Source organism: Oenanthe melanoleuca, chromosome 1A (genome assembly GCF_029582105.1).
Source record: "Oenanthe melanoleuca isolate GR-GAL-2019-014 chromosome 1A, OMel1.0, whole genome shotgun sequence".
NCBI classification, from domain to species: Eukaryota; Metazoa; Chordata; class Aves; order Passeriformes; family Muscicapidae; genus Oenanthe; species Oenanthe melanoleuca.
The window spans coordinates 13,435,637-13,457,173 of record NC_079334.1 but is presented as its reverse complement, the minus strand read 5'-3'; the positions used below and the strand labels follow the sequence as shown (position 1 = coordinate 13,457,173).

Below are 21,537 nucleotides of genomic sequence, written 5' to 3'. Positions count from 1 at the left end.
CAATTAGGAAGAAAACATATGTATGTAGCAATTCTGGAGAGTGTTTTTGTTGTACGGATTTTTGTAAATTTCTTTCTTTTGAAAGGTAGCTCACTCAGGGAGAGCAGTCATTCCAGGTCACTGATTATCTTTAGCCATGTATAGGCTTCAGGTTACAGCTGTAAGTTAATATATTTTGAATTTAGCTTGTTGGCTGCCTTGGTCAATCTTGAGCTCTGCTAATCTAAACTATTGGCTTTTTTCTGCTTTGCTTGCAGATCAGAATAACTCCTTTTTGTGCTTATTTCAAATACTCTTAGTCTTCTCTGAAATTATCTTCTTTTCTTTTCTGGGTATTCTCCTCCTAGTTTCAAATGTCCACAGAAAATAGAATCTGCAGTTAAAACTCTGAAATTAATTAATTCATCCCTATTTGCTTATTATTTGTCATAAATTAGTGAAAAGCCTATACTTTCAACATTAAAATAAAGGCACAGGCTGAATTGGGGGTCAGGAAAATTGAACACATACATACACACAGACCTGTGCACACTCACACACACAGACTAATGTTGAGGTTAAAAACAATCCCACATTTGGACAACTCTCAGTTTCACCGGCATGATATTTGAAATTTCAAATGGATGTGGTATGTCCTGCTCCTGCTTTTCCTGTACTGTTGTTCCTCACCCCTAAATGATTGTGGTTCAGTGCAGGGCGGAAGGATTCCCATGATGGTGTCTTTTGGGACTCACTTTGTAAATCGCTCAAGCAGAGCAAAATAATGCTGTATAATTACATGTTATTAGTGGTGAAGAGATAAAATTATCTTATGCTTACCAAGTGTCCCAGTATCTTGTCTTGATGATAATTAACTGGTGACATATACATTGAGTCAGTGCTCTAGGATTTGTGCCTAAAATGTCACAGAAACATAGCAGCTTTAGTGTAGGAGAAAAGGGTGAAGGGGTGTTTTATTTCTGGGGTGGTTTTTTTTTTTTTTTTTGGTTGTTTGTTGTTTGTTTGTTTTTTTTTTTTCTTCTGGATATGATATAAAAACTGCCCAGAGCTGGCCCTGTTCAGAAAAAGCGAATCAGTCTCTTAGAATTCTTTTTTTAAGATGTCAACTTCCCTCTCGTACACTTCTGTGAAGACAAAGTGTGTCTTAACATCTGTATTGAAGTCATCATTAAAATAAAAGGAGATCTGTAGACATCAGCTATAAATCATCAAGAAATAGCTTGTGGGTAACCTTTGACACAGTTGAACCTACTTGAAATGAGCTAGAGCTGGATTCACTGCCTTCAGTGAAGCCAGTAGGTGGACTAGAGGTCTCTTCTCTGTCTCTCTTTCCATCTCTTACAGCATCAGCTTCTGGGAGGTAAAAGTGTTCTGGCTGAGTGATGGAAATGCACTTGGATGTGTTCTTAAATAGACATTTGTTTCATGTCTGAAAAGAATAGGTTGGGCTTAATAGTGTGGTGCTTTGTGAGACTGTTGTCAGCATTACAAAAACTATTTTAACCAATTGTTGAGGCTTGAGGAACGGCATGGAGTAGCTATTGTGTGTGGATGCATGCACGTTCTTCAGAATTAACAGGGAAGTGGTAGATAAGTATCTGCCTGATTTTACATAATGGAATTTTAGCATTCCTGTGATCTGACTTCAAATTCCTGCTGAGTTTCTACAGTGTAGCAAAAATACTAGTTTGCAGTTGTTAATTTTAATTTCTAAGATGCAGGGTTTTAAAAGGAGCTGAAAGTATTCATCTCACGGGGACAACTATGAGTCTTACTAATGAATCCAGCAATTAGCGGTTCATTGTGCCTGCCAGCAATTTGGCCCCAACACTGGTCCTGATGGTGATTTCATTTCTACTGGTGGGAATCAGGAACAGGATCTGAAGTCCATGCACCAAGGGGGGCTGAATACTTCTTCAGCACTCTTCTGTTTGTATTCTGCATTCAGCAGCAAATAATAATAAACATAGGTAGGGTAAATATGTATATATAGAGAGATATAGATATATCTAGAGACAGAGAGAGAGAGAGGAAGATAAATAATTAAATAAATAAATAAATAAATAAATAAATATGTATGTATGACGTCAGTAATAGTTGCTAAACTTAAAGGATGGAAAATGTGTTCCCATGCAGTTTCATAAACATGTCTGATGCACACCCAGTTTGCATAGAGTAAACCCTTTTCATAGGTCAAAGGTTGTATTTTCTCCTATTTTGTAAGAGAATTGAGACAAAGGGGTGACCCTTAGCTTTCTGCAGCCAAACGGTCTTGTGCAAAACGCTAGAATTTATATTTTGTGATATTTTATGATAAATTCACAAGGATGTTAGTGACCATGTACAGTAGGTCAGATAAGGTGTGACTCACTCCAATTCACAGAGAAAGTTTGTTGTAAAGTCAGGAACTGAACCTGAGTCTCCCGCTTTGTCATGACCTAAGAAATCAGCAATTAAAAAAAGGCATGGCTGCTGCAACAATTCCTGACCATTCTCAAGAGAGGTTCTCTCAAGCTGACCCCACATATGGGATCTTGGATGGGGTATATATATTAAACAAATTCTTCTATGAGTGCAGTATTTACTGAAGGGGCATGTGTTGGCTTTGAACATTCCCAACAGTACCTTAAGCTCCCTCCAGTTTCTGCAGATGCTGATTAGATTTCATCTTGCTGCTAAAAGGAGGTGAAAGTTAAAGATATCCAGCAAGACCAAGATGTAAAATCCCCTTATTTTAGTGATCTGGGGTGTTGTTAATAGCATGCAAGCATTAAAGACAGATGAGCTTTGTGTTGATAGTTTTGCTTTGAAAAGCTATTAGTTGGAAAAACAAGTCGTCAAGCAGGTCATATCTACAGTTACAAAACATATTTTGACATTTTTGTTGCATTTGTGTGTATCTATAAATAAATACAGTGTACATTATCTTTGCACTGCATATTCGTAGCGCTGCACTTGCTGTCTCTCTTAGTAAAAAAATCTATGTAGGCTACATAAAGATATCCAAAGTCAGAGAAAGTACAGGTGTTTTTTGAAAAGGAATTTCTTAGCCCCCTGCCAGTTGTCCAAGCTGTTTGAAATCTCTTTTCTTTCAAGGTCTTTGGACTTGTTTCTTCTAAAGTTTTCAACAGCTGGGGGGTTTCTTTTGGGGGGGGGGGGAGGTTGGTTTTGTTTTGTCCTTTTTTCCCCTGAATCTTAGCAACTATGAGCATCTTTGCCTCTCCTGTCTGACCACAGCAGGATGAGGGGTCTGTTGCTAATTTGTTTTGATATGGTTCGCTTTGGTCTGTATTCTTTTTGAAATTAATTCCTTTTGCAGGTGTGGGGTTAGAGGTGGTGGTGTGCTCCCAGCGAAGGTGTCATCCACCACAGAGAGGAGGTGGGAGGCTTTGATCAGTGTGGCTTCTGTTTTCTTGTTGTTCATTTAAAATGTACCAGTTTGTAATGCTGTTTGGCTTTGCAGGTCCTTGTTTTATTTCCTTCCAAGTCTTTCCCCATCCTTTCAGGTTTGCTGTTTTTATTGCTGTTCATTCTGCGTAACATTTACTGGGGATTATTTGATGGAAGGTGGCAACTTGAGGTTCAGTTTAGGCAGTAACAAAATCCAGTCCAATGTCTATTTCCATTTTTTAAACAGCCTTGTTTAAAAAGTGGAAGAGGGCATTAATAAAAACACAGTTGCACACATTCAGCCTTCTGGGTTTTATTTGGACAGAACTATGCAGAAAGGATTTACAAAAAAACCAAAATTATCTGGGGCACAGGCCACTACAGTGTCTACCCAACACAACTTCAGGAATACATAACCACAGATCAAACTGCATAACCTCTGTCTACTTTTTTTTTGCAACTTCTTTTGAAGCAGCTGGACATTTTAGGAGGTTCAGTACAGTATCAAAGAAACTCACAAATACTGCTCTGAGGAAGAGTGGCTCTGCTCTTCCTTATTACTCAGCTGTTTACTCACTGCAGGAGATCAGGCATACCACTTAGCCACTTTGTACCTTATTCTTCCCAGTTATAAAATCAGACAAAAGCTGTCAGAGTAATTATGAACACTAATTAATTAATAACTCCTATGCTACACTAGAAAAGTGATCTTTTTGCCCTCTTGTACTCTACTGGTCACCATGTTTTTCAGTGGGGGCAGTTTGGAAGAAGCAGTCTTCGTAGGAAGAGTCCTTTCCCTTCCTTTGCCCCACAATTTTTTGATCCTCTCTTACGTTTTTTACCACATGTGATGTGATATGATGTGATTTTTATGGTTAAAATTGTGAAAAATTGGTTGTCATCTTTCTCTGCAGATTTGCAGTGTCTTCATCAGTCCCTGCTGACCTATGCCTAAATCACTCCTCCTACTTAGCCTCCCGCTTGAGCCTCTGACCTAAACACTTCATTAATAGTAGTATATCAAATAAACAGGTGAAGCTGTGATATGAGAAATTAGCTGAACAATAGTTAGATGCAAAAAGCTAACAGGACCCAAGTTTGGCATGAAGTACAGACAAGGAGAATCCCAAGTGAATAGTCTTTCTGCACTGGCTCATGTTTTATCTTTACTCAACATGGACTCTTTTCATTTTAGGACCAACCTGGCAAGATTTGCTCAGAAGCGGCTTCACTGAGGCTTTTTGTATATGACGCAGCTGAGTTAAATTTTCACTCACTTAAAGATGCAGAGTGGGAAGGAGGCTTTTCATTATGAGATGCAAGTAAATGCTAAAAGCTCTTTGTCCCCACAGTTTATTTTCATGCTGTACTGAAAATCTTCTTACTGGGTCCTTTCAGCAATGTCGTGAGCAACTCTCACTTCTGCTGGTTCCAGTCAAACAGAAGAGCAAATACCCAATTAGAAGAAGAATTATGATAGGACTAAGTAATTTACTTCTGTGTGGATGAAAATGAATGCTAAAAGTTTGGATCTGGGTTGGGATAACCATCCATAAATCATCAGGTTTCCCTAGAAACCTAACTGTGTGACTGGAAACTCGTGATCAAGGAAAGTTAGCCTAGAAATCTGACTAGCTGCTTTCCTCAAGCACATTGTGCTATTTGTCTATGGAGATAACTAGAGTTCACAAGGATGGTTGGGCATTTAGACAGTCCAAAGCCAGCCAAAAGCTGCAAGTGTGGTTTGGGGTATGTGTCTCTGAAAATTTGTAAAACTAAACAAATGAATTTTGGGTAAACGTACCAGTCTGTTCATTCTGCTAAGCTGCATGTCCTGTCCATGTATTTTGTTGGCCAAGCAGCCTGCCTTGTGCTTCACAAGACCTCAAAGGGCAAGGTCCAAGTGCAGTCTTTTCTGAAGATCTTTAATGAGTTACTTCTGTGTGCAGAGGTCTGACCAGATGCTTCACAAAAGGAAGGCCTTTACCCTGGTCATCTTTGGATATAGACTTTGAAGAGCACTTCCGTAGCTCTCTCCCTAGATACTGCTTTTAGGCTGCCCTGCAACTGAAACATCCCACTTGTCCATGTCTGAGACAGCAGGAGGACTAAAATGATCCTAGAATTTTGTATTTTCTTTATTATTTCAGCATTCATATTCCGTGGCTTATAGAAGAGGTACTATAGAATCAGAGCTGTGCATCACATACAATGGTTGTCGGGTGGAGGGGAAGGAATCTTTGAGGGCCTGCCATGTTCATAAACACCATGCACTTTGCATGCTCCTCTTTTGTTCTTCCTATATCTGTTTGGGAATTCTACGTACAACTTTAGGAAACAGCACTGCTCAATACAAAGTGAAAACCACCCAGCAGCTCTCTGTTTTTTTACAGTGATAACGTGCAGACCAGACAAAATCAAAGCTTGTGGTTTTCAGGGCAGCAAATTAGTCCTTATGACAGCTGACTTCTTTCCTGGCAGCTACCCTTCCTGTAAAGAAAAAGGAAAGGGGAGAATATGAGGGATATTTTTTGAGAGGAAGAAGTCTCCAGAAAAATATCCTCACTGAGATTCCCTAGTATTGCAAAAGAAGACTGGGGGAGAAGTCCTCTCTGTCCCAGGTGCTACAAAACAGATTCACTTGTTATGTTCCTGCACCACTTTTCTCCATGAACAAGAATGGAGACTCTGCAATAATCCTCCCAGTGTATAAATCACCCTTTGGGAATAATTTATTCATGGAGGAGTTCCCTATAAGCAGACCAGAGAACAAAAAGAGTATTTGTTGCAAGTACAAGGCAGCTCAGTTTCCCTCTTTGTTTTGAGTTCCATGAATATGAGTATTTGAGCAGTATCAGTGAAGTAGTAACTTTGGTTGGATAACTTGCCCTAGTCCAGAAAGTACCTGCCTTCTGAGAGAAACTCATTCAGGAAAAGATACTCAGCAAAGCAGCACCATTAAACAAACAAAATAACAAACAAAAAGCCTACTCTCAGTATAGAAAAAAATCCAGCCAGAGATCTTTCTGCGCCATCAGAGAAGTAAAGGTCTGTGCACTTTGCAGAATCAGAAGAAAGAACACCATTGTTCCTCATACTGCCTTCATCCTTGTTTTAGTGCCTTTTTCTGTCTAACCAGAGTCTAGTCGTGCCTTCTTTTAGTGCTGAAACTTGCGGGCAAGAATACGATAAAGTGACTTCTCTGAATCTGAAGAATAATTCTGTTGTTTTTATTACTGTATCATAACCAAGATACCTGGTTTTATATCACGTATCTGTTTTTCTATGTAGTTAGAGAAATTTCCACCTTTGCAGGAAGGGACACATTATTCTTAATCAAAACTTGAGAATGTTGCAGGAGGTGGTACAGCTGCAGATGAGCATTATTTAATTCACCCATCCTGTCATGTGAACATCCCTGCTTAATTTAATACAATTATTTCATCAGTGAGGATAATATCAGCAGCAAGATTCATTTATACAGCATGTTTCACAACTGCTTTTACCTCTTGGCTTCTTATTATCACTGCTGATAGTTTCACCATGAGTGGCTTCAGAAGAAGGGGAGGGGATGTGAAGGAAGCTGGCAGTGTCTTTGTATGAGTGTGTGGATGAACATAGTCTTGAGGGACACTGATTCCAGACGCTTTTCTTTGTATCTCTACTGTTGCACCTCAGTTTCTTATGTATTTTGGTTAGATATTTTTGGATAAGCAGGAGTCTGGATAAGCCACTGACTGGCTGCATTGTTCAGTAGGCAACAATAGTGCCATTGTCGTCTGCCCCAGACATGCCAGTAAGTGGCTCCATATTTTGCATTTCTGTTGAAATTAAGATCTTCAGGAAACAGAACCAGGGTGGGGGAATGAGACTTTGTTTCTGTTGAGGTGGCAGAGGCAAAGAAACCCCCCTCCCTGGCTTCTTATTTCTAACTCATTTGGCTGTAATTTGTACTGTCAAGGTCATTTAAATCGGCAGCAAGATATGGTGAATGTGTTCCCAGAGGTCATGAAAAGCCTCTTTAGTAGAGCAGGCTGGGCTGTGCTTAAGCCAGGTCATTTAAGCACATTTCTATTGCCAGTCAGATGATACCCAGAGTAGTTCATGATTTTGTAATAAACCCTGCAACCTGGAATTTCAGCCTGTGCCACAGTGGGATCCAGCACTTGGATTTAAATGGCAGTACAATCATTCAGTAACTGTATTTTAATAGTGCACTAATCTTAAAATATGTGAAAAGGAGTGAGATTATCAAATCCTAATGAATTGTCTGGATTCTTCATCACTGTCCCCATCCCCCCGTTTTTCATTCTCTGAGACTGGTTCATTCATGTGGGCTATCAGTCTTTTATTCAGCTTATGGTGTTGAAATAGTGCCATTTTTAATAAATGGTTTAGAGAATTTCTCAAAATCAGATTTTATCCACTTCTTTTTCCATATCTATTCTCTGTAAAGATGAATTAACCTTTTATCCTAGGAGGAAGTAAATAGAGACAGCATGATGGAAAGATTAGAAAAGACATCATTTCAGCCAACTATTTCAAGATTGGTGACTGCAGATCAGAATTCCTGGGTCTGTCTGAAGCTCTGCCACTGTCACTGTATGGTTGTGCCCAAATCCCTTCCTTTTCTCTCTCTTTCATTTTTTCCTCCCATGTTAATAAGCACTTTGTGTTAACCCATAGCATTTTTTACCTTTTCAAAGGACCATACAAACCTTATAAAAGCAGTGTGATCCATACTCAGTTTGCAAGCAGCATTTCTGCTTGTGTTGCATGTTAGGCACTTAAACTTGGAGGTTTTCTGTGTCTAAAGTTTAAAATATGTCAGCTCAGAGTTATAATAATACAAGTTAAGTGAAGCTACAAAATACAGCTTTTGAATATTTTATTTACTCTCGAAATTCTGGTGTAGAAGAAGAGTTCTTTCTTTCCACAAATACCTAGATACAACCTGTGGAAAGAATTAGAGGAAATTAAGGATTTAAAGTTCCCTGAATTCAGGTTTTGATTAGTGAGTCTTCCAATTCTGGGAAGCAAATCAGTTCTCCCTAAAACAGCAACTGTTCTGACACAGGTGTGATACAGGGGATGGGAATCTCTTTGCCAATGCTTCGCTTTCTTTAAGTACATTTTATTAGCCCTCCTTCATGTGTTTTTGCTTATATTTTATTCTATACATTTATTTTGTGTGTGTGTGTGTGTGTGTGTGTGTGTGTGTGTGTGTGTGTGTGTGTTTTGTTTTGTAAGACAAATGTGCTACTTTTAAAGAGGCATTTTATAACCTTTAATCAAGATCATATTTTATTTTCATCACATCTGTGTTTATATTATTACAAGCCTTTTGGGTCTTCTAGTCTCAGCATTAATTGTTTTGGCTGATATATAAATAAATGTTTGACTTTAACACTTTAAAAAATCCTGGCTTGAGAAAAAACCCCCGCCTTATTTGTGTCGTCTTAGAATAGCTGCATTTCAAAACAAGGCAGGGACCAATCAATGCATTCTGTAATAAAAACTGAGTTCAGGGAGTAATTCCGGATTCTGTGATCCATTGCATAAATCAAATCTGCTGGATGTTAAAAGATACCGTCTACCTGAAGATGCTACATCTGGTTTTTACCTTTTATGTCTCTTACTTGCCTGAGCTGTCTTACACCTAGCTCTAGCATAATTGGGAAAATTCATCTAATCTGTGATGTGGCAGAATGATAGCTGGGAGATTTTATAGTTAAAAAATAAAGGTAGACTAACACCTAATTCTTATTGGGGTTACACAGGCTCAGATCAATAATGAAGACAGTACAGTTCTTGATTTAAGCTGAAAGAGCAGAGGATTCTGAATTTATGGCTGCAGAAAGGGAAAAGAGTAACATGTTTCACCGACTAGGAGTGAAGATCCTAAACAGTCATCTTCACACTTAACACAATTGTATGTTATTACTTGTCCCCCAGATATTTTTAGAGTCCTTTGGAATAAATCAGTGCACTTACACTATTGTAAATGAAATTACTGAAGTTATCACCAAATCGTGATGCAATGTAGGATTTTTAATGCTTTTGACTTCCAGTGAGGATTTGAGAATGCTCTTTGAAATAACAGAAGTAAAAATGTTATGAAGACCAAACAGTGAAGTAGTATCATTTTGTAAATATATATAATCTCTGAAAATTGTTTACTTATCCTCCTTTATGAGAACTAAGCTTCTGTGACCTTCGATTAATTTACCATTAGCCTGAACACACAATGGAAGTGAATGAAGGGGCAATTTGGAATGACATTTATCAGCTCTGGAACTGTCAACTTCTATTATTTCCACAAGGCCATATATTTCTTGGCTTCAGAGAAGGCTGTGCTGGCTTGAATGAAGAAGAGCATTCTTACCACCAAGAATAATCACAACAAAAGCAATCTCATTGCTTAATGCCCACAATGGGGAAAAGAACCCCACCTCCTCTGTTTCTAACTCACATTAAACATGATCAGAACCACCGTTGTAGAGTGGACTTGGAGAAGAGCTTGCCTTCACATCAGGTTAAAAAAAAAGGGAACAGAAGAGCTGAGAAAAGGGAGAAGGAGCAAGAGCAGGGAAGGAAATAAGCTTTATAGGGACAGGATAGCTAAGAGACTGAGGCAAAAGGATGGGGCTGAAAACACCTTCCATTATGAGAATGTAGGTTGGAATCCAAGCTGCCTTTGCAGACTGTGAGAGCCATTCCCATCAAGGACTAGCTGCTGCTCCTTCTGGACTGGTGCTGCTCTCAGTCAGATTTCTTTTGGGCAGAGAGCACATTGCAGCTTTTAGTACTATATCTGACACTAATCAGCCCCTCTTGTTGAGGCTTACAGCAGAGGTCAAGAATCAAACATATGTGGAAATCAAACCCTCTTGGACTGAACTGATACAAGTCTGTGGGCAGGTTTGCTTTGCTTCTCAGGCTGTCTTCCAACTATATAGCTCTGCTATTCAGGGATCCTTGTCTGGCACAAGGTCACTGTGTTTGGTTGGTTTGTTGGCTCATTTGTACTTAAAACTTTTATGCAACAACTCAGTACTGATTTCACAACATTATAGTTGGACCGTTGTAAAATTTCTTTATTTTTTAATTGAAATCAGTGGCACAGGAAAACAAGTCCCCTTCCATTTGGCTGGCATTTTATTTTATTCAAATTTATTTTATCTTTATTTTTATCTATTATATTCTAATACAATGGACTTGTATTTCTGTAAAGTAACAAATCCCTTCTAAAAATATATAATACCAGTTTTGCTGGTGACATTTTTAACCCTGAAGCCTAAATCTCCTGGAAGATCAACAAAACTCTGCCATTTAGGTACCTAATTCACTTCTGAGAGTATAGTATGTAGGCTCCTAAGGCAATTTTATGCACTGATTTTTGTCCCATTTATTTTATGCACAAGTTGCCTCTAGGATGGCTTCAACATCACTTTAAGGATGACAGCTTTGTCCACAATGCCTCTGATAATGTTTATCTGCTATGACTATCACAAAACTGTGTAGAAATACAACCAAATGTAGAAATATAATCAAATAGAACAAAGATGCTTTGCTCAGAGGCAACGAAAAAGTTACATGACAGTGTTTTGCAGAGTTGTCTTGTGTTTGCAGACATCCACATCATACTTCCACAAGCAATAGGCAGCTATAAAATTTCTTCTTTAGTGCAGAATAACCTCCTGTGTGGGAAAGAATTGCTGTTATATGATAGTTACAGAGACTTCAGTAGTAACAGTAAAACACTCAAACACAAAAAAAAAAAAAACCAAAACCCAAACAAAACAAAACAAAACCCAAAAAAACCAAAACAAACAAAGAAAAAAAACAAACCACCCCACAGAAACCAAGAGCTGGGTCTAATCTCACTCAGCTTTGCATTTTTGTACATCAGGAATAATTCTATAAAACTAAACATACTCACAATTTAAGGAGACCAGAATCAGTTTCTTCAGTGCCTAGAGCTGAAACCCAGTTGTCTGATGCAGCACTTCTTGTACCTAAAGGATGACTTTCCTAAGTTACAGTGTCAGACAAGAGCTAAGCTATTATGTGATGATTTGATCTAATATCACATCCATCAGTTCTGCTTATTTAAAAGTCAGTTAAAATCACTTCTATAATGCTCCCCTTGTTGAAAATCCTTTTCTCCCTTCTCTGTTGTTTTTTCTTCTTTTTTTCTTATTGTATTTTACTTTGGTGGAACAAAAATACATTACTTGGCATTTTAATGTTTTTATAGCACTGTCTGCCATGCTGTGTAATCAAGCCAGGTTTAGGAACAATTCTAGTTACCGTGCAAAAGTTGTCACTAAGTTTTTCATTTTTCACATAATAATAATTGCTGAAATCTAGAAGTTCATCTTTGCAGCAGATAAAAATCTCTAGTGGTATATGCAGAATTATCCAGGTTATTGTCTCAGATTTTGTTAAGGTGAAGAGAATATTTATTTCCTGTGGTGTTTTTGTGCTTGGAATTCTAAGTCTGGGAAGTTCAGGGGAAAGTACAAGTTAAAACAAAACAAAACCCAAATAAAAAGCACACAGAAACGCACACACACACATACACACACACAAAAAAACAAAACAAAATGAAAAGACCACAAAAAAAGCCAAACTGAACCCCCCATTCACTTGCTTACCCAGTTTGGCTAGTGGTGGTTGAGTTTGAAGTGGTCTTCAGTTTTTACTTCATTAATGAATATAAGATCCAAAATACAATACAACTGTAAAATTGCTCTTTATTTTCATGGTAGAAGCAAATGTCTTGTTGATGGGAATAATTTCTTCAGAGACAAGTCTCACACAAAGTGCAAATGGATGATGTTCTCTGATCACATCACACTAATTTTCCAGTTTATCAGTCATTTCAGTTCCAAACTGGAGTGACAAGATGGTATCACATTTGATCTTCATATATATGATGCAACCTCTCAGGTTTAGAAGTTCATATGAGCTGAAACCACTGCCTTCACTTGGGCGATGTTGTGCCAACAGCAGTTTGGTGATAACATTCTTTTCTCCTCTGCTTATCGCAGGATGAAGTGGCCCAGCCTCTGAACCTTTCAGCCAAACCCAAGACATCTGATGGCAAATCTCCCACATCACCCACCTCTCCTCACATGCCAGCTCTGAGAATAAACAGTGGGGCCAGTTCACTAAAGTCCTCTGTGCCAGCAACATTAGCAAGTCCTTCGGCCAGAGCCAACACAATAGGTGAGCTCAGTCTTGTGTATCCCAGTCATAACAAGGGATAGGTCCTAATGGAAAGGGGACTTTGATCAGCCACTGCCAGGCAATGAGCCAAGAGCTGTCACAAGTTGACCGTAATTCTCCACTTGTTTGGTGTCAGTGAAGGAACTTGTGGAGACTTTCCTTTCAGGAGGGGTATCTTAGCTTTTACGGACTCAGAAAACAAAGGCCTGTGTTATTTCAGATGATGCTTTAACTTCTAATAAATACTGGTTTTTAATGCACACATTAAAGACAGTTACCTGGCTCATGATGGGCATTAAAGACCCGTGATATTATACTATGTCATCTAAAAGTGATGAACTTTCAAAAACATCTCTTAAAGTTAAAAGTCTACATCTTTCCAAAATGGCAGGTTTAATCCTTAGCCTGTCCAAATGCTGAATGAAATGTTATTTTACCTCAGTGTAATAAGCAAATCAATCACCAGTTTCATGCAAGAAAACCCCATATTTGTTGTTCTGTGTTGCAAAAAGTCTTGACTGGCTTTTGTTCCAGAAACATTGTTCCAGAAAATAGTGATAATTCTTCCCCCTGCCAAAATTATGTCTTTGCCTAAAGACCATCTAAATAGTAACAGTCTTATTGGTAATTTTGTAAATCTGATGTGTTAGAGGGACTGTTCTTTGTGTATATAAGGAAAATGTGTACACACTCCATCCCTGATCCTTCTAACTGAAATGTTGTATTCCATGAAGTGATTGAGTATAACCTGAATCAAGATTTCATTATGTAAATCAAGCTCTGTTTTCGGGAATTGAGTGAGGCAAACGTACTTCTTCTACTATCTGTTGTGTTTCTCTTAAAGCATCTCCTGCCTGGCCACTTTCAGGGATAGCACAAAAAACTCCAAAAGAAGCCATAGGTCAAAGCTATCAGAAGCTATGACTGTCATACAGCAGTGCTATGCAGCAAAATTTATTTCGTGTGAAACATTACAATTATATAAATATATTTTAAATATCACATTACTAATTGTTAATGTCTGTATTGTTATTAACCCTAGACTCTTTAACCATGATACACAGTAATATGTTTTATCTTTAATTTGCTTGACCCTGCTGCTCTCCATGCACAAGGCATCAAATTTCTTTTTTTTCCGTTAGATTTTTTTGTCCTTAAGTAAAAGGACATCATATTTCAGTGGGAAGTTAAGCATCTGACTTGCACTTCAGTGGCAAGACATCTCTTGTTCTCCCCTCTCCAATCTTCTTTCCCCACACACCCGGTATTTTCCATAAGTTTGAGACCCCTGTAATTTACTTCTTTTAACAAGGTGCAGATTTTGAAATGCTGTACCTTTAATGAGTGGTAATGTAATTGGATAAAAGCTGTGAGGATGAGCAGAGCTTTAAAGGTCACTCTTGTAAGAAGAATTAATGTGTTATACCATTAATAAACCATGGAAAACTGTGGAGCAAAAGATAACATACTTAAGTTATTGTTAATGACATAGAGTTCACTGCAGTATATCTCTCTGCTACAAATATAGAAAGTGACTTTTTGAGGTTGCTGAGCAGTATCACTGTGCATGCTGTATATATAAGCTGTCTTTAACTGGTGCAGGAGCTGGATGGACATAGCGTACTTCTAGCAAAGGTTTATCCTTTAATGGAGGACCGCAAGAAGGAAAAGCTCCTGAACACCCTGCAAAGTCTCCTGCTAACTGCTAGGTCAGATCCAACACAAGTTACAGCAAGTAGGACTCATTGCCATGATGAAATTATTTGGTGATCTTGAAGTGAGCATGAAATTTCATGTCACCCTCCCAGAGAAGCTACACCATGGAAAATTTTGAAAGCATTTTTAGCAAAGCTACAAAGATCCCTGACATGGTTGGGAAGCCACTTTCTCATCCTGAGTGATAAATCCCTCTACAAAAAGCCACTGGGAGATAGTCATTTGTCAGGCAGTTGCCTCTACCACTGGAATGACTGGAGCTGTCAGCACAAGGCACAAGTTGTCTGGCCTAGGTGTGCACAGCCCACCTTGCTGGGTGGGATGCAGCTGAGCTGTCACTTTTCACCACCAAATTATAGCTATTCTCTGAAAGCAGTCCTTCAGGCTCCCATGACATGCAGAAATGCCTGTGTATTCTTCAGTTTTCTTTGGGGGACATGAACTCAGAGCCTCAGAGATCATCAGCATAGCTGCACTTGGGCATACAGCTCCACAGCCCTTTCCAGAGCTATCCCTATAGCATATAAATTGTGCTACAGACTGAGCAATCACAAATGTCATGGCTTCATGTATGACTTTAAATCCAAGCATTTCTTTTTGGGAACAGGCATATGTCCATGTACTAAAAACAGAAACAACTTTTCTCTGCTCTTTGCCATTATCTGCAACATCTCTGTGCTAGTTTGGCAATCCTTGGAACTAAGTTCATTTTATGTAATGCGGTTCCCCTCTCTGTCAATAATTCACCACCTACCCTAAACAACAATAATTTACATTCAACTCGCTTCTATATTAATCATTTCCCTGCACACCAGCATCTTGGCAGCTACTGAAAAACATAAGGAGTGCTTGCTTTTATTCACTGTCATGTGCCAAACTGTCTCAAAGATAGCAGTATTCAGGAAAAGCCAAATAGTCTGGAGAAGGGCATGAATTCCAGTTCCTAGGCAAATTTGGCTCTGTTACAGATTGAAAGTATTATACCTAGACAACAGCAAAAGCAGCACTAATACTGCTGTTTGTTTGTTTATTTGCTTCCTTTTTAATTTATTCTGACTACATGCAAGGTTAATCACATACAAACCGGGGATACAAGGTTAACAGATACAAACTGGGGAAGAAACCATGCAAGTTGGTAAAATGTGAAAAAAAAGGAAGAAAAGAAAATTGACTGGTTGCACTTGCTGGTGCAGACTATATTTTTCCTTATGCTGGGAAAACTGGAATTACTGGAATTCTATTGGCTGGGAATTACTGAACTGGGTCATTTGATAAAAGTAATGTGGATCAAGTTATTTCATATAAAACTCTCGGGGTTCCTGGGGTTTTAGCCAAAAGCTAGGTGCTAGTGCAATTAGCAACCGTCAAATTGCACAGAAACTTATCTTTCTAGCTTTTGTTCTTCAAGGAAGACATGAGTACCAGTCCCATTCTGTCTGCAGTCTGGAAAAAAACAACACTAAAACCTCAAACCAAACTAAAATCCTGACAGGAGCAAAGCACTGAACTAATCTGACATCAGCTTCTTCCCCAGAAATGTTTTAAGCAGCAAGACAATGTCCTACGTTTTTTGGCAATCAGCAGATCAGATAGTAGAGTCTAGCAATACAACAGGGATGTGTAATCTGACATGATTAGACAAGGCTCTTTAGGAACAGAACATTCATAATTGAGACAAAGAAAGAGTATTAATAACACTTTCCTAACACGGCAGTTAGCCATTTTATATTTCCTTTCTTTAATCTTAGTGTTTTTCAACAAATCATGGGATTTAATAGCGTGTTTTGGCAGATTAGAGGATTTATGGCCCAGATGTTTTTTGTTCTAAAAATGGATTAGGGTGTAAAGTTTGCTGGAATCCATGGAACATGTTGAGGCAAGCCGGTCATTTTGTGTGTGATTAGTGCCTGCCTTCTGTCTCACAGTCCCTCCATCTGTCACAATTCACCAATGGATCTGGTTAGATTTAGCCTCATGTCACAAACAGAAGTCCCTTTTCTGGGCAATTTCATATTACAGATTCATTTTATGCTGTTTTTATGCCCTAGTTAAAAGACAGAAAGAAGAGTGTGTGTGTGTGTGTGTGTGTGTGTGTGTGTGTGTGTGTGTGTGTGTGTGTGTGTTTGTGTGTGTGTGTGTTTGTGTGTGTGTGTGTGCGTGCACGCGCGTGTAGGGATGTGGAGGGGGAGAGGGAGATTGATAGCCTCTACTTTAATATCTGAAAAATAGGCTGGGGCTTGGAGTCTCCCATCAGTATTCTATCCTACAAATCACATGCAGATCATAATAAGTATAATCTACAGGAAAAAAAAGTTAAAAGGAAAAAAATGACATAGTGTCACATTTAAAATTAAATAGTATTAGCTGTGCTGGTGATGCTTGTAACATTTTAAAAGGAAATAATTCAGTGACTACTAAGGCTAAGCCCTAGGCTGTGAATTTGCAGCAAAACAGTGGACATTTGACCTACTATTAGCAGCATGAATAGGAGTGGGAATGTAGATCCATGTAGCTGTGGTTTCTTGTACATTTATGAATGACAAGTGATGGTGGGGAGTATTCAGTGGATGAAGTTTTTCTTCTCAGCCATTATGCTTTTCATATGTATAGCAAACCACCGCCACCTGTGGTTTACTTTAATGTATTCACAAGTTTGAAGAAGGGGAAGAATGAAAAGGTCTATTTTTAAGAGTTTAGGATTGCTGGCGTGATCAAAGCATCCCCTAACTCTTATCAGATTACATCCTGCTGCATACAAACCACAGGGCTAACCTCTGCAGTGTCAGGGAAATATTGAAACTGATGGGATCAAATAGCAGAAATGAGGATTTTGGCACCGAGGTTTCTCATGCTTTATGTCCAGGTGGCTCTATCATAACAACACCAGAATTACAGAGCATAGACAGGTTTGTGGGCATTGCCTTTTCACTCTTTCTCATTAATAATGATAAACTACATTCCATTGATGAAAGCTAAAGTGTTTTCTTGTAACTTTCTTTTTTTAAGACATCCTTTCTTCTATCACGTCGTCAGGTTATTTAAATGACCATGATGCTGTTACGAAGGCAATTCAGGAGGCCCGACAGATGAAGGAGCAGCTACGGAGGGAGCAGCAGGTGCTGGATGGGAAGGTGGCCGTGGTGAACAGCCTGGGTCTCAATAACTGCAGGACAGAAAAAGTGAGTTTCCCAGACTCCTTCTGCAAAGGGTCAGAGTGTTCATTTGCCTCTCCCCACAGATACACGGGTTCTTCCTCCCTTCTTTTCCTCCTTTTTCTTATTCTATTTTTCCTTCCCCATTTTTGAAACAGAATAATTTTTAAAAAGTGAAAAGCAAAATGGAAACCACAATCAAAAGATGACATGAAAGAGAGACCTGGAGACCCCTGGGGGAGAGTAGGGAGGAGGTAGAGATAGTTAAAGCCCTCACAAGAACTTTGGAGACCACTAATTCTCTGTTCCAGCCTGTCAACATGTATTAAGAGAAGGCGATCTTGGAAATCTCTGGGTCTAAGTGGAAATCTTGCTTTATGGAAATGCTTACATGTGTTTGCGAGATGAGCTGGATTTGAAAATATTCAAGCTTCTTTAGGAATATAAGCTTTGTGGATACTCAGGCTCAGCTCCTGGGTATTTAGCCTTGTGAGGTCGTCATATATGATATTTTGTGACCATTGCAATGTAGTACTGTCATGTCATGTTAGATGACTTAACAAAATTGAAAAGTGGAAAACTGACAACACAAACTGCGCCAAATATTTGCAGTGGAACCTAGAGGCAGCAGAACGTATGGGCCTTACCACCTTCTGCTTTTGGACTGGCCTGTGAAGCTGTGCTATAACAAAATAACAACTAAGTGGATATTCTCTAAATTTGTAAAATTGCTATGTGCTTTATCTGTCGTGTGTGTCAGTGAGGTTGTGATTTGTTTATTTTCTCCATAAGTGCCTGATGTCTTTCTGTGCACTAGCTTGGCTTATGGAGGATAAAGACACCTGCCAGTGCTTGCTGCCACTTTTTATAGTGAGCTGTCCTTATAATGCTACCACCTAAGACACATATCTCAACTCTGGTGTGCAACTCAGCACTGTGTGCTTAGCAAGACTTTCTCCTCTGCCCCTCTCCTTCCCTGCAATATTTTCTGAGGTTATACAGCCATCATTGTGCAGTACACGGATCCCCATTGTCAGGTTTGGTGTCAACTACATTTAATTGAAATCACTTCTACTGTAAGATCTTGTACAATTCACTTAGACAGGCAGATAAATAGATTGAATAAAAATGATCAGCTATTTAGCAGAAACTTGAAGGAAGCTTGTGAGTCAAACAATATTGTCCAGAATGAGCAGATTGCTAATTTGGATAGCTTTCCATTTTCCCTGGTTTTAGATGGAGTTTGATCAATAAGTTGTGAGAAGGCAGCAGCCTGCATAATGAATGTTAAATGTACACGTGAGTCTCTCACCGCTGTACTTTTTTTATCAGCCTATCCTCAGTGTCAGTGATGTAAAAATTACTCCAATTTCATGCACTTTCTGGAGAGGAAAGAGAAGGAAAAAAAGAGGTCAGTGTAATAGGTATCTGGCAGTACATGCACTCTGTCTCAGAATAAGGGTGCTGCTATAGGGAAAGAGAGAGAGGGATAGAGCATGTTTATGGCAAAGAGCACCAGAAGGGAAAAGGAAAAAGCAGAGTGTCAGATATAAGAAAAAGTGATCACAAGCACAAAGGAATTTATATTCAAATATTTAAGCATTCTTGAAAGGATGCTCGGAGCAGAAATTCCTTTTCTCTGCTCCCCATGTAGAAATGACTTTAACACTCAGCCAGATGCTAATGCAAAGTGACTCAAGCTATTCCTCGCAAGCATAGCTAAATTGCCGTTATTTGTTAAGCGCATTGAATTCAGCTGTGGATACAGCAGTTGGTTGCATTCAGAAAGCATCTGTACCCTTTTTTTTCTTCTCCTTTTTTTTTTTTTTTTTTTTTTTAAATCCTCCAAAGCAGAGACAACTCTACCTATCTCCCCCCTCTCCTCCCTTGTGCTGGCTGGGAATTGTCAAGTGACAACCGACCAAATCCTTTTGGACAGGAAGCCTTCATCCTGAGTTCTATATACTTGCAAAGCAGGCCTTGTGGTTGGATCAGGAAGCCCATTAAAAGCACTTTGATGGTATGGAAATTCATCTTCATGAAGCACTCAGGCCCCTAAGCAGCATGCTGTTTAGCTGTGGTTACAGATCAGTCATTCACATCGGAGGGCAGTAATTGTGCTGACGGCTTGTTCGGCAATGGAAGCACATAAAATAATCCCAGGCCCTCCACCATGGCATTGCAAGTTAATCTTCTTTAATACAGATCAGCTGTTGTTCTAACACATGACTTTATGCTGGCTCTAGTGACTCTGCACAGCCTTTTGATTAAGTAACAGGAGTGGAACCATCTGCATTCACTTTATTCTGTTACTTTTTCTATTCTTGAGATTCTCCTTATTCCTTCTGTTTCCACTTCACACCCTCAACCTCAGATGAAGTTTATTTTCCTCTCTAATTCATACCTCCTGGTGGGCTCATGGAGGGCAGACAGGAGTTCTTTTACAAGGTAGCAGGAAGAAAAAATGGTTTGCTCAACAGAGAATTTTTCTAAAGCGACTGTAGGTTTTGGGAGTTTTCATACGATTAATGCCAAAACTTTATTGGAGCTCACTGATTTCAACTCAATGATCTCAGAAGTGTTCTCCAACCTAATTGATTTTGTGATTTATTTTAGTATGTGAAGTTCATGTCCAGACAAATAATCCAACTTCTCTACTGTTTGGGTCTTTTTGCCCTAGGACTTCAAGGTTTTGTTACTAAGAGCAAGATTTGAGAGGAAAGCAAGTATTGCATTTTTAATTAACCTTTATTCTGTTTTTCTCTGTTTTCAGAGGTGGAGAATTAGATAGTTGGGAATGTGGTTAGCAAGAAATAGTGCCTGAGCTTTATTATGGAGGACTTAGTGGTAGCCCCTGAACTTTTGAGACATCATGTCTGTCACTTTTGCTTCCTGACCAGAGAATTGAAGGTCTGGGGTGAAATTAAGAGAGCACTATCCTAACGTATATCTATGTATTCGTAGGAATATTAGTACTTAGAAATGCACATTATTATTTATAGGTAAAAAACACTGATTTGGTACCATGCCAAATTTTTCTTCCTTCTTTGCTTTAATGGGTAGTGTAATAATGGTTCTCTGAGACCTGTTGCAAGAATTTTCGTTGCAAGAATTGCTTCTGCACCCTTCAGTGGAGGTGGGCTCTACACCATTCCCAGTGTATATGGGAGGCTTTTGGTGAGGATTTGTCTGCCAGGGGTAGCTGGGCAGGCTTGGGGCTGGAAATCTTCTTTGGGAGCCTCTGTTAAAACTCTTCAGGCTCTTCATGTGTGACCTGTTTTCTTGCTCATGTTCCCAGATGGGTTGATCCCTGTGGACAGCCGGACGTGCCAGCTAAGGCAGTAGTCAGACATGAATTTTGTGAAAGTAGAGAGAAACTGTATAAAAGGAGTCACACATAAGAGAAGATTTTTAAAAATGGCTAAGATGATTTGGGTGAGTCACTATTTGGGCATCCAACTTGGACCATCTTGACGGATTTGATTTTCAGAGGATTACAGTAAAAACTTTGAGCATCACGATGAACATGGATTTTACTAAAACCTATTTTAATTGCAAATGCAGTAAAACATATTTTTACATTACTTTTCTTGGAAATATGTCCTTGTATAAATGAGAAGAGTGTGTTTTTGTGGTTTCTTGGAAACCCGAGAGCATAGCTTTATTTGTAGTTGTCATCTCCAGTTAATTATAGCTTGAAACATATTATTCATAAACAATGTTGCCTATTATACTCCCAGCTCAGAGCTCAGGTTGGCAGCCGCGGTAAACACCACAACAGGCAGCATCGTCCAGGGAACTCTGGCCTCTCTGTCCAGCCCCAAAACTGCAAGGGAGATGTACACGAACACAAAGACCCAGTATGTGTGTGTATGCATCCCAGTCTACATCCCTACTCCTTCAGGGATACACAGCACAAACATGCACAACGCTAGCCAGTAATTCCTGGACCGCAGCCAGACTCTCAGGGGTGTACTCTGTGACAAAGGAGGAAAAGGGCACAGAAGCAGGTATTTCAACATATGCACAGGCACAAACTGGTTTC

General features: G+C 39.1%; 1 protein-coding gene across 15 annotated transcripts in view; it reads left to right on the top strand.

The window, feature by feature from the left end:
• The window catches only part of SOX5 (SRY-box transcription factor 5), a 608,434-nt gene that overhangs the window by 561,251 nt on the left and 25,646 nt on the right, over window positions 1-21,537 (top strand). For 9 of the 15 annotated variants that reach the window (XM_056508516.1, XM_056508534.1, XM_056508524.1 and 6 more), the window contains 2 exons: window positions 12,447-12,624; window positions 17,347-17,519. In XM_056508516.1, the coding sequence (XP_056364491.1) occupies window positions 12,447-12,624; window positions 17,347-17,519 (351 nt within the window). The remainder of the gene's footprint in view (window positions 1-12,446; window positions 12,625-17,346; window positions 17,520-21,537) is intronic. The other 6 variants (XM_056508508.1, XM_056508567.1, XM_056508591.1 and 3 more) reach the window with 1 other exon arrangement.